Source organism: Bos indicus, chromosome 8 (assembly GCF_029378745.1).
Source record: "Bos indicus isolate NIAB-ARS_2022 breed Sahiwal x Tharparkar chromosome 8, NIAB-ARS_B.indTharparkar_mat_pri_1.0, whole genome shotgun sequence".
Lineage (NCBI taxonomy): Eukaryota > Metazoa > Chordata > Mammalia > Artiodactyla > Bovidae > Bos > Bos indicus.
In genome coordinates this window covers 60427638-60440312 of record NC_091767.1, presented here as the reverse complement: position 1 = coordinate 60440312, position 12675 = coordinate 60427638, and the positions used below count along the sequence as shown (strand labels likewise).

At 37.5% G+C, this 12675-nt stretch overlaps 1 protein-coding gene across 4 annotated transcripts in view; it reads left to right on the top strand.

Annotated features, from left to right (window-relative positions):
- The window catches only part of GNE (glucosamine (UDP-N-acetyl)-2-epimerase/N-acetylmannosamine kinase), a 59847-nt gene that overhangs the window by 28179 nt on the left and 18993 nt on the right, over window positions 1-12675 (top strand). For all 4 annotated transcript variants that reach the window (XR_011568100.1, XM_019966196.2, XM_019966198.2 and 1 more), the window contains one exon: window positions 5089-5540. Coding sequence is in view for 3 of the 4 variants with exons in the window: in XM_019966196.2 (XP_019821755.1) it covers window positions 5089-5540 (452 nt within the window). In the remaining variant the exon portion in view is untranslated. The remainder of the gene's footprint in view (window positions 1-5088; window positions 5541-12675) is intronic.

The window sequence follows — 12675 nt, the reverse complement described above, 5'->3', positions numbered from 1 at the left end:
GATCTTAGTTCCCTGACTAGGGATTGAATCCTGACCCTCAGCAGTGAAAGCACCAAGTTCTAACCACTGGACTGCCCAGAAATTCCCTGAATTACCTATTTCTTCTTGATTCAATTTTGGTGGGCTCTATGTTTTGTATGTTTCTAGAAATTTGCCCATTTCTTCTGAGTGTCAAATTTGTTGGCGTATAATTGTTCATAGTATTCTCTTAGGGGTTTTTGTATTTTGTGGTATTAGTTGAGATTTCTCCTTTTATATTTCTAATTTTTCAAAAATTTGAGTTCTGTCTTTCTTTTTGGTGAGCCTGGCTAAAGATTTGTCAGTTTTGTTTGCCCTTTCAAAGAATCAGCTCTTGGTTTTACTGATTTTTTTTTTCAATTGTTTTTTTAAATCTCTATTTTATTTCCTCTCTGATAAATTTATATTTTATTTCCTTCATTCTGCTGACTTTAGGTTTTGTTTGTTCTTTTTCTAATTATTTTAGGTGGTAGGTTAGGTTGTTTATTTGAGCTTTTTCTTGTTTTTTTGAGGAAGACCTGTATTGCTATGAACTTTCCTCTAAGAACTACTTTTGCTGCATCCCATAGATTTTTGTATAGTTGTGTTTTCATTGTCATTTGTCTCAAGGTATTTTTTAATTGTTTTGATTTTCTCACTTACCCCCCCCACCTTTTTGTAGTAGCATGTCGTTTAGTATCCATGAAATCATTTTTTCTCCTCTTTTCTTGTAATTGATTTCTAGTTTTGTGCTTTATTTCAAAGGGATTTTGATTATGGTTCCTGATTCAGATGGTTAGGTATGAACATTCTGTAGGTAGGACAGTCTCAGAATTAAAGCTGTGTTGCAATCTTAGAAGACATACCTGCCAGAGCTTTCCAAATTTGGTAAAAAAAACAACCCCAGAAAAACCCAACATTGATGTACATATACAGAAAGGTCAACAACCCTTAACAGATAAATACAAAGAAAACTACATGTAGACATAGCTTAGTCAGTTTGCCGAAGACAAGAAAATCTTGAAAGCAACAAGACCAAAGATTACATTTCTTACAGGGGAACTAATGATAAGAATAATTAACTCACTGACAGTGGAGGCCAGAAGACAATGGAACATCTTTAATGTGCTCAGAAAAGGGGAAAAAACCTCTGCTAACACAGAGTTTTTTCATCCAGTGAAAGTACCTTTTAAAAATAAAGTTGAAGTAAAGATATTTTCAAGAAAAGCTAAGCAAATTATCACCAGCAGGTATGTGCTGCTAAAAATGCTAAGGCAGATGCTTGAAACTGAAGAGAAATGATACCTGTTGGGAACTTAGATCTACAGGAAGGAGTAACTACAAATGGTAAAATACATGCGTATATATAAAAGAAAGAATGCCTTTAAAAAATAGATTTTAGTTTTTAGAATAGAGTTAAGTCCTGCGGCAAAACTGAGCAGGAGGTACAGAAGTTACCCATATACCTGTCTTCCTCTATACATGCATAACACCCCCCACTGTTGGCATCCCCTACCATACCTCATTGGTATATATTGTTCAAACGATGCACCTCCACTGACACATCATTATTACTCAAAGTCATAGTTTAATTGGTTCAACTTGGTGGTGTAAGTTCTATGGGTTTGGACAAATGTATATTGATATGTATCTACCGTTATAGTATCACAGAGTCATTTCACTGTTCAGTTCAGTCAACCAGTTGTGTCCAACTCTTTGTGACCCCATGGACTATAGCATGCCAGGCCTCCTTGTCCATCACCAGTTTCCAGAGTTTACTCAAACTCATATCCATTGAGTCGGTGATACTATCCAACCATCTCATCCTCTGTCATCCCCTTCTCCCGCCTTCAATCTTTCCCAGCATCAGGGTCTTTTCAAATGAGTCAGTTCTTTGCATCACCTAGCCAAAGTATTGGAGTTTCAGCTTCAGCATCCGTCCTTCCAGTGAATATTCAGGACTGATTTCCTTTAGGGTGGACTGGTTGGATCTCCTTGCAGTCCAAGGGACTCTCAAGAGTCTTCTCCAACACCACAGTTCAAAAGCATCAATTCTTCAGTGCTCATTTCACTGTTCACTGCCTCCCAAATCATCTCCTCTACCCATTCATCCCTTCCTCTCCCCCAACCTGTTTCCTGGCAGTAACTGATCTTTTTACCATTTCCATAGATTTTTTGCCTTTTCCAGAATGTCATATTGTTTGAATATCCTATATTATGTAGCCTCTTCTTTCGTTTAGTAATATGCTTTTGAGTTTCTTTTATGTATTTTCATAGCTTGATAGTCATTTCTTTTCAGTGCTGAATAATATTGCATTGTGTGGATGTATGATAGTTTATTTCTGCATTTTCTTACTGAAGGATATTTTGATTGCTTCCAAGTATTGGCAATTAAGAATAAAGCATATTTTTGTAGATTTTTGTGTAATGTAAGTTTTCAGCTCCTTTAGGTAGATCAAGGAGCATGATTGCTCCTTGTAAAAATGTATGTTTAGTTTTGCAAGAAACTGTCAAACTATCTTCCAAAATGGCTGTATCATTTTGTATTCCCCCAACAGTAAATGAGAATTCCTGTTGATCCATATCATTGCCAGAATTTAGTGTTGTCAGTGTTCTGGATTTTGTCCATTCTAATAGGTGTGTAGCAGCATCTCTTTTTAATTTGCATTTCCTTGATGACACATAATGTGGAGCATCTTTTCATATGCTTATTTGCCATCTTTGTATCATCTTTGGTTTAACCCATTTTTAAATTGGGTTGTTTATTGTTGAGTTTTAAGCTCAGGGGCCAAACAAGAAATCCTAAGGGAAATTAGAAAATATTTTGACCTAAATAAATATTACATTGTATCAAAATTTGTGGGTATAGGTTAATCAGGGCTTATGGGGAAATTTATCATTTTAAATATTAATACTTATGTGAAAAAAGAGGTAAGAGTCAAGGATCCATTTCCACTTTAATAAACAAGAAAGAAAATGAAGCCCAAAGTAAGTAGAAGGGAGGACCAAGGGCCAATAGAGTCAAAATCAATGAAATGTAAAAGTAGACTAAACAATAAAGAAAGTTAATTGAGCTAAAAGTTATTTGTTTAAAATAATAAAATCAACAAGCTTCTGCAGAACAAGGAAGGGGTAACACAGAAATTACCAACATAGGATAACAAAGAGGATGTCACTACTGATCTCAGCCATTAAAAGAATAAAAGGAGGATATTAGGCCAGTAAATTGACAATCAATTTAGACGAAATGGACAAGCTTTTGAAAAATACAGCTTACAGTATTTTTTTCTACAGAAAAGATAGAAAATCTCAATAGCTTTATATTAAAGAAATTTGGTTCATTATCAAACCCTATAAAAATAACTTCCTACAGAGAGACCTTCACTTTTGAATCCTATCAAACATTTAAGATCCCATTAAATTCCTATGGGAATTCTCACAGGATTTTCTTTATTTACAATGTCATAGCTTTTGTAGGAAAATCAAAGAAATCTATAATGACTGCTAAGCCATCTATATGATGTATGTAAAAAATCCTTCATAATCTGAGAAAATATCATAGTATTATATGGGTTAAATAGATTACAAAATTGTACTATGATGTATTCTCAATCATTTTAAAATATTATGGGAAAAATTATGTATAAAGTGGTTAGAAAGAGGGACTTCCCTGGTGGTGCAGTGGTTAAGACTCCATGCTCCCATGTAGAGGGTGCAGTTTGATTCCTGGTTAGGGAACCAAGATCCCACATGCCACATGGTGTGGCAACAAAAAAAAGACATCATGGTAATACTGATGGTGCTGAGTGGTAGGTTTATGCATGATAATTTGCTGTATTTTTCTAATTTTTAAGTAATGTTTTATATATTTCCAGAAAAAATCAGATCTTTTAAAATCTAGTCATAACAAACAGGAAACTTTAAAGCATTGAGAATTGCTATTGCTGTTAAGCATGAAACAGACTTGAAACTGCATTTTACAGCCAATTTAAGCCTACATTTTCACCCCAGTCAGAATTATGCTGCATGAGTGGTACCATATGAAAAGAATTCAGGAGATAATTTTCATCATTCAGAAATTTATAATATAGTACTGTATCAGGTATCCCAGTTCCATACTACTTTTTTAGGAGCATTTATAAGTAACATTTTTTTCTATTAAGTAGCATGATTTCTTTTAAAAAATTTATATATATTTTTCAGTTCAGTTCAGTCGCTCAGTCGTGTCCGACTCTTTGCGACACCGTGGACTGCAGCATGCCAGGCCTCCCTGTCCATCGCCAACTCCTGGAGTTTACTCAAATGAGTAAACTCATGTCTCCTGAGTAGACTCATGAGTTTACTCATGTCCATTGAGTCGGTGATGCCATCCAACCATCTCGTCCTCTGTTGTCCCCTTCTCCTCCTGCCCCCAATCTTTCCCAGCATCAGGGTCTTTTCTAATGAGTCTGCTCTTCGCATCAGGTGGCCAAAGTATTGGAGCTTTAGCTTTAGCATCAGTCCTTCCAATGAATATTCAGGACTGATTTCCTTTAGGATTGACTGGTTTGATCTGCTTGCAGTCCAAGGGACTCTCAAGAGTCTTTTCCAACACCACAGTTCAAAAGCATCAATTCTTGGGTGCTCAGCTTTCTTTACAGTCCAACTCACATCCATACATGACTACTGGAAGAACCCATAGCCTTGACTAGACAGACCTTTGTTGGCATATAATATTTTTAAAAGGAAAGAAAAAGTCGTGATCACTGTAAAATTTAGTCTCTTTTTTCCTAATAAAAACATTCTCCCCCCAGGTGCTCACTGAAGCGGGGCACAGGTGAGACCTGCAAGGTGTGGGAGGTATTGGTCTAGGTGGTGACTATAGGGGTGTTTGTGTAGAAAAAGTAATCAAGTGATCTGTATATTTATGGCCTATGCTTTTAATTTTTGTGTGTAAGTTATACTTCAGTTTATTTTAACAAGGAAATTTCGTGAAATATTTCTCCCTTCAGAGTTAATGTTTTATTAAAATAAATAGTTAAAATAGGGCTATGTTTTTATAGCCCTATATTTAAGAACATGCTCTCACATTTTTATTTCTCCCTGCTTTAGAAACACGTATCGCATGATTGAACAAGATGACTTTGACATTAACACCAGGTTACACACGATTGTCAGAGGGGAAGATGAGGCAGCCATGGTGGAGTCAGTAGGCCTGGCCCTTGTGAAGCTACCAGATGTCCTTAATCGCCTGAAACCTGATATCATGATTGTTCATGGAGACAGGTTTGATGCCCTGGCTCTGGCTACATCTGCTGCCTTGATGAACATCCGAATCCTTCACATTGAAGGCGGGGAAGTCAGTGGGACCATTGATGACTCTATCAGACACGCCATAACAAAACTGGCTCATTATCACGTGTGCTGCACCCGAAGTGCAGAGCAACACCTGATATCCATGTGTGAGGACCATGACCGCATCCTGCTGGCAGGCTGCCCTTCCTACGACAAGCTGCTCTCCGCCAAGAACAAAGACTACATGAGCATCATTCGGATGTGGTTAGGTATGTGTCAGACTGTATTCAGTCTAATGGTGCTTTTGTCCCACAGTTTGGTTATGTTTCAGTCCTTTTGGTAACTGTTGTACATTAGCAGTCGGAAGGCTAAAATTTTATTCATAAATCTTGCCCTGTAGTATGACTTCACCTCTCTGAGACTCATCTTTTCTAAAAGATAGGCTTAATGGACTGAATTTTTGAAATCTATGCTATTTTTATATAACAGAATGCTTTTCATCTGTTAAATACAACATTACAGGTGAATATTTAGTTGCAGGGACAGATCCTGACATATCAAAAAGGGAAAAAAAGGAAGCTACAAATTGTATAATGTGATGCTATTTTTATAAAAAATAATAGCATAATAGAAAAGTTGGTAAGTACACCAAATCATTTATAATATTTACTTCTGGTTAGTAGAATTATGGGTATCTTTTTTCCTTTGTTTTTTTAGCACAATGAAAAAAATTAATTTTAATGCCTTTCTTACAGGCTTGTTGAAATACTCAGATAATGTTGAAAGCAGTAAGCCATAAGTACTTATAAGGGATTATGATTATTGTTAAAAAGCAGAAGTCATAGTTCTACGATTAGGGTTTGTTAGCCCTGTAAATAAGCCTTAAGGAAGGTTGTTCATTTATCTTCAGATCAATGATCTAGATTCCTGGAAGTTACTTTTTGCTAATCAGAGGCAAAGAAAAAAGGTTTGCAAACAATGTCAGTTGGTTAATTTATAATGAGTGTACTATCTTGAGGCTAAATCAGAACTAATTGTCTGTTTAGGTATTTAGGACTCTGTGAAAAGGTAGATCAGTTGAATAATGATAATAAATTGATCTAGTGGTTGTATAATTTAAGATTTTAAATCCAGATCACATTAGAACAGGAATGAAATTGGATTTTTTTTTACTCTGTAGTTTAGCCCATTCTGTGTATTTCTTACCCCTGGACAGATTCATAGCTGTAAGGGAACCTGTTGAGATAATGCTGATGTAACAGACTTCCATCTCTCAGTCTCCCCTTTCTTTTTTAATTTTTTAAATATAAATTTATTTATTTTATTGGAGGCTAATTACTTTACAGTATTGTATTGGTTTTGTCATGTATCAACATGAATCCGCCACGAGTGTACACATGTTTCCCATCCTGAACCCCCCCTCCCACCTCCCTCCCAATACCATCCCTCTGGGTCATCCCAGTGCACCAGCCCTGAGCATCCTGTATCATGCATCGAGCCTGGACTGGAGATTCGTTTCACATGTGATAATATACATGTTTCAATGCCATTCTCCCAAATCTTCCCACCCTCTCCCTCTCCCACAGAGTCCAAAAGACTATTCTATACATCTGTGTTTCTTTTGCTATCTCTCATACAGGGTTATCGTTACCATCTTTCTAAATTCCATATATATGCGTTAGTATACTGTATTGGTGTTTTTGTTTCTGGCTTACTTCACTCTGTATAATAGGCTCCAGTTTCATCCACCTCATTAGAACTGATTCAAATGTATTCTTTTTAATGGCTGAGTAATACTCCATTGTGTATATGTACCACAGCTTTCTTATCCATTTGTCTGCTGATGGACATCTAGGTCCTTGCTATTATATACAGTGCTGCAGTGAACATTGGGGTACATGTGTCTCTTTCCCTTCTGGTTTCCTCAGTGTGTATGCCCAGCAGTGGGATTGCTGGGTCGTATGGTAGTTCTATTTCCAGTTTTTTAAGGAATCTCCACACTGTTCTCCATAGTAGCTGTACTAGTTTGCATTCCCACCAAGAGTGTAAGAGGGTTCCCTTTTCTCTACACCCTCTCCAGCATTTATTGCTTGTAGACTTTTGGATCGCAGCCATTCTGACTGGCGTGAAATGGTATCTCATTGTGGTTTTGATGTGCATTTCTCTGATAATGAGTTCATGGATCAGAAGAATCACTATAGTGAAAATGAGTATACTACCCAAAGCAATCTATAGATTCAATCCAATCCCTATCAAGCTACCAGTGGTATTTTTCACAGAGCTAGAACAAATAATTTCACAATTTGTAAGGAAATACAAAAAACCTCAAATAGCCAAAGCAATCTTGAGAAAGAAGAATGGAACTGGAGGAATTAACTTGCCTGCCTTCAGGCTCTACTACAAAGCCACAGTCATCAAGACAGTATGGTACTGGCACAAAGACAGAAATATAGATCAATGGAACAAAATATAAAGCCCAGAGATAAATCCACGCACCTACGGACACCTTATCGTTGACAAAGGAGGCAAGAATATACAATGGAGAAAAGACAATCTCTTTAACAAGTGGTGCTGGGAAAACTGGTCAACCACTTGTAAAAGAATGAAACTAGAACACTTTCTAACACCATACACAAAAATAAACTCAAAATGGATTAAAGATCTAAACATAAGATGAGAAACTATAAAACTCCTAGAGGAGAACATAGGCAAAACACTCTCTGACATAAATCATAGCAGGATCCTCTGTGACCCACCTCCCAGAATATTGGGGAAAAAAGCAAAAATAAACAAATGGGACCTGGTTAAAATTAAAAGCTTCTGCACAACAAAGGAAACTATAAGCAAGGTGAAAAGACAGCCTTCAGAATGGGATAAAATGATAGCAAATGAAGCAACTGACAAAGAATTAATCTCAAGAATATACAAACAACTCCTGCAGCTCAATTCCAGAAAAATAAACGACCCAATCAAAAAATGGGCCAAAGACCTAAACAGACATTTCTCCAAAGAAGAAATACAGATGGCTAACAAACACATGAAAAGATGTTCAACATCACTCATTATCAGTCTCCCCTTTCTGCATGCTTCTAAGCAAGCATTCTTGCACTGTGTTCTGGTTATTCTGTTAGCTTTCTATGTTTTCTGAAAAACTTGTTAATGAAAGAAAATAACCCTTATAAAGCAGAATACAACAAATTTGTAATTGCAGGGCTTCAGGTTCTATTTGGAACCATTTAAGCAGTTTCTTCTACAGAAGCAGAAGATTTTAAGAAGAGGTGGCAAGAAAACACAGAAGAACTGTACAAAAAAGATCTTCATGACCCAGATAATCACACCCAGAGGGTGTGATCACTCATGTAGAGCCAGACATCCTGGAATGTGAAGTCAAGTGGGCCTTAGGAAACATCACTACAAACAAAGCTAATGGAGGTGATGGAATTCCAGTTGAGCTATTTCAAATCCTAAAAGATGATGCTGTGAAAGTGCTGCACTCAATATGCCAGCAAATTTGGAAAACTCCACAGTGGCCACAGGACTGGAAAAGGTCAGTTTTCATTCCAATGCCAAAGAAAGGCAGTGCCAAAGAATGCTCAAACTACCGCACAATTGCACTCATCTCACACGCTAGTAAAGTAATGCTCAAAATTCTCCAAGCCAGGCTTCAGGAATACGTGAACCATGAGCTTCCAGATGTTCAAGCTAGTTTTAGAAAAGGCAGAAGAACAGAGATCAAATTGCCAACATCTGCTGGATCATTGAAAAAGCAAGAGAGTTCCAGAAAAACATCTATTTCTGCTTTATTGACTATCCCAAAGCCTTTGACTGTGTGGATCACAATAAACTGTGGAAAATTCTGAAAGAGATGGGAATACCAGAGTACCTGACCTGCTTCCTGAGAAACCTGTATGCAGGTCAGGAAGCAACAGTTAGAACTGGACATGGAACAACAGATTGGTTCCAAATAGGAAAAGGAGTGTCAAGGCTGTATATTGTCACCCTGCTTATTTAACTTATATGCAGAGTACATCATGAGAAATGCTGGACTGGAAGAAACTCAAGCTGGAATCAAGATCGCTGGGAGAAATATCAATAACCTCAGATATGCCGATGACACCACCCTTATGGCAGAAAGTGAAGAAGAACTAAGGAGCTTCTTGATGAAAGTGAAAGAGAAGAGTGAAAAAGTTGGCTTAAAGTGCAACATTCAGAAAACTAAGATCATGGCATCTGGTCTCATCACTTCCTGGCAAATAGATGGGGAAACAGTGGAAACAGTGGCTGACTTTATTTTTTGGAGCTCCAAAATAACTGTGGGTAGTGATTGTAGCCATGAAATTAAAAGAGGCTTACTCCTTGGAAGGAAAGTTATGACCAACCTAGACAGCATATTAAAAAGAAGAGACATTACTTTGTCAACAAAGGTCCGCCTGTGGTTTTTCCAGTAGTCATGTTTGGATGTGAGAGTTGGAGTATAAAGAAAGCTGAGCGTAGAAGAATTGATGCTTTTGAATTGTGGTGTTGGAGAAGACTCTTGAGAGTCTTTTGGAGTGCAAGGAGATCAGTCCTGACTGTTCATTGGAAGAACTGATGTTGAAGCTGAAACTCCAATACTTTGGCTACCTGATGTGAAGAGCTGACTCTTTTGAAAAGACCCTGATGCTGGGAAGGATTGAGGGCAGGAGGAGAAGGGGACGACAGAGGATGAGATGGTTGGATAGCATCACCGACTCAATGGACATGAGTTTGGGTAGACTCCAGGAGCTGGTGATGGACAGGGAGGCCTGGCATGCTGCAGTTCATGGGGTCACAAAGAGTCGGACACGACTGAGTGACTGAACTAAAGCAGTTTCTCTGTGAAAAGAAGAATGACAAAATAGCCAAAACCGGATTTTTTTTTTTTTTTTTTTTAAGCCAGTGGGGGAAAAGAAGACATTTTCTGCAAAGCTTTTACCTGCTTCTTGACCTACAATTTCTGATGTCATCCTTCTCCTTATAGGAAAAATAGCATTGGGTAAGCCACTCAAACATGCAGCTTTGTAACCAGAATATTAATAAATAACAGCCCTAATAAAAATATTAGAAAAGTTAAAAAGACATGTTAACATTTCTAATAATGAAAGAAATACCATAGTAAATGTAGAACTTTGACACAAAACCAAGTAATGGTACCATAATAGAAAGGCTTTAAATAAATGCTTTAAATGTGTGGAAGGACTGAAGCTGCTGAGTTCTGGAGACAAAGGCAGATAATGTCAAAGTCCTACATCACATTAAGGAACCAGTGTGGGATTTGCACAGAATATGTTATTGCTAGGGATGGGTAGCCGCAGCTCATTGTCCTGTGTTTCCTTTTTCCTTTTTTTTTTTAAGATGTCTAGTTTTTGCTCTTCTGTTTTCCTTTTTTAATAAAGAAACTGCTTAAATGTTTCCATATAGAGCCTTAAGTTACAAAGTGCAGTCCTGCTTCATTCTGCATTATAGGGTTATTTTCTGTATACTACAAATATTTCTCAATCACACTTAAAGTAGAAGATAAAGAAAAGCTCTCATGGGGTAAACTGCTGGAATTTTTCTTCCTCTTCACCTTCCACTTGCTCCTTAGCAGTAAGTTGTGTAGAATGATCCTCTGCGTGGGACCACAAAAGCTCCATTCATCCCCACTCTCAAAGAACAACTGCTACCAAAAAAGGCACAAAGATCAAAGAGACTCATCCAGTAAGTGTTCTCAAGACAGAGTAAATCGGCAGACTGAACTCCAAGAAAAACCATGGGCTGAGGGGGGCTTGTGACAAACACACTATTTCACTACAGCTTGTTGTATACATTTCCTTTAAGGTTCTTAGCAGTCAGCCTTGGGGAATCATGAATGAATAACTCAACTACTGCATTAAAGGTTGACATCATTCTTCTGTTTGCCAGTCACAGATGAGCTAATTCACATTGTAGAAGCAACACATCATAGTGGGACTAACTTGTACCTGCGGCCAGATTGCAGCATACACATGATGTTTCCATATCTGTTACAGCAGACACCTCTTTAGTTGGTTTTCTTCTCCCCAAGTTTTTAATTCTCTTTGCACTAGTTTCTTTCTAATGGCCCTGATCTATATCTAACAGATGGCCTGAGTTTGTGTTGACGGCATCTTTATGTTTTTGATAGAGTCTCTTAGGCCTTTAGACCTTTTTTCTGCTTTGTACCCAAATGTAATGATGATATCCCCATGCCACCCCCAGTTTAGAACATGATGGGTCCAATAATTTTTTTAAATAAAATTTTGGAGCCTGTAGTCTTTTGAATAATACTGAAGATTCTTAGTAACAACTCTGTGTTACTATTACATCATAAAAAATAACTGCTACTGGTTGAATTTGGATTAATGATAATCATAGTTCATGATAAAGTTGTTCATTAAAATTAATATCACAAAGAAATATTTTCTTTCATTAAAACTTAGTGAGTAGGAGCTTCCCTGGCGGCTTAATGGTAAAGAATCGGCCTGCCAATGCAGGAGAAACAGGTTTGATCCCAGGTCTGGGAAGAGCCCACATCCCACGGACCACCTCTGCACCGCAGCTACTGAGCCTGTGCTGTAGAGCCCAGGAGCTGCAACGATTGAAACCCGGGTGCCCTAGAGCCTGTGCTCTGCAACAGGAGAAGCCTGAGCACCACAATGAAGAGTAGTCCCCGCTGACTGCAACAAGAGAAAGCCTGCATGAAGCAATAGCAGTTGCTGCCCAGCACAGCCAAAAATAAATAATTTTTAAAAATTAGCAAGTAGAACTAATTTCCAGTTCTATGGGATAATATAGGCACTGTTGCAAAATGGTTTGTATTATTTGACATAGCACTCTTCATCCAAATTTTTACAGTTCACATTTTTGCTGAGGAACTGTCCTTGAGATCCCTGGGGATGAGTGAAGCCTTTCTAGTCTTTTGAACAGAGTTAGAAACACTGGCATTCTATTGAATCTGGTGAGTGAGAGTGGGGAAGCTCCTGTGCATTATATGAAATTTATTTAATGTTCAGTCAGTCTCTGAACCCTCTGATTTGCAACACATTATTACTCATTGACGATAAGTCATTAGAAACACCAGTTAGAAACTGGAAAGAATCGCATTTTTCTAACACTTTGAAATATTTTGGATTTTAAAACAATGAAGTCTAGTGTCTGCTATTTAAAGTTTTATATTTTGTTTGTGGTAGCAAGCACCTTTGTAAAATGTTAAGTTTGCTGAAGAATGCTTGGACTTGTTGCTAAAAGTTCTTATTGTTAGATCCTAATTTGGATGCCCTGCTTAGATTGTGACAAACTGTTTTTTCCTTAGAATTTTTAAAAGCATAGACCTGGGGGTCTTGCTCTTCAGAAATTGCTTCTTCCTCCTGTAAGATTCTTAATTAA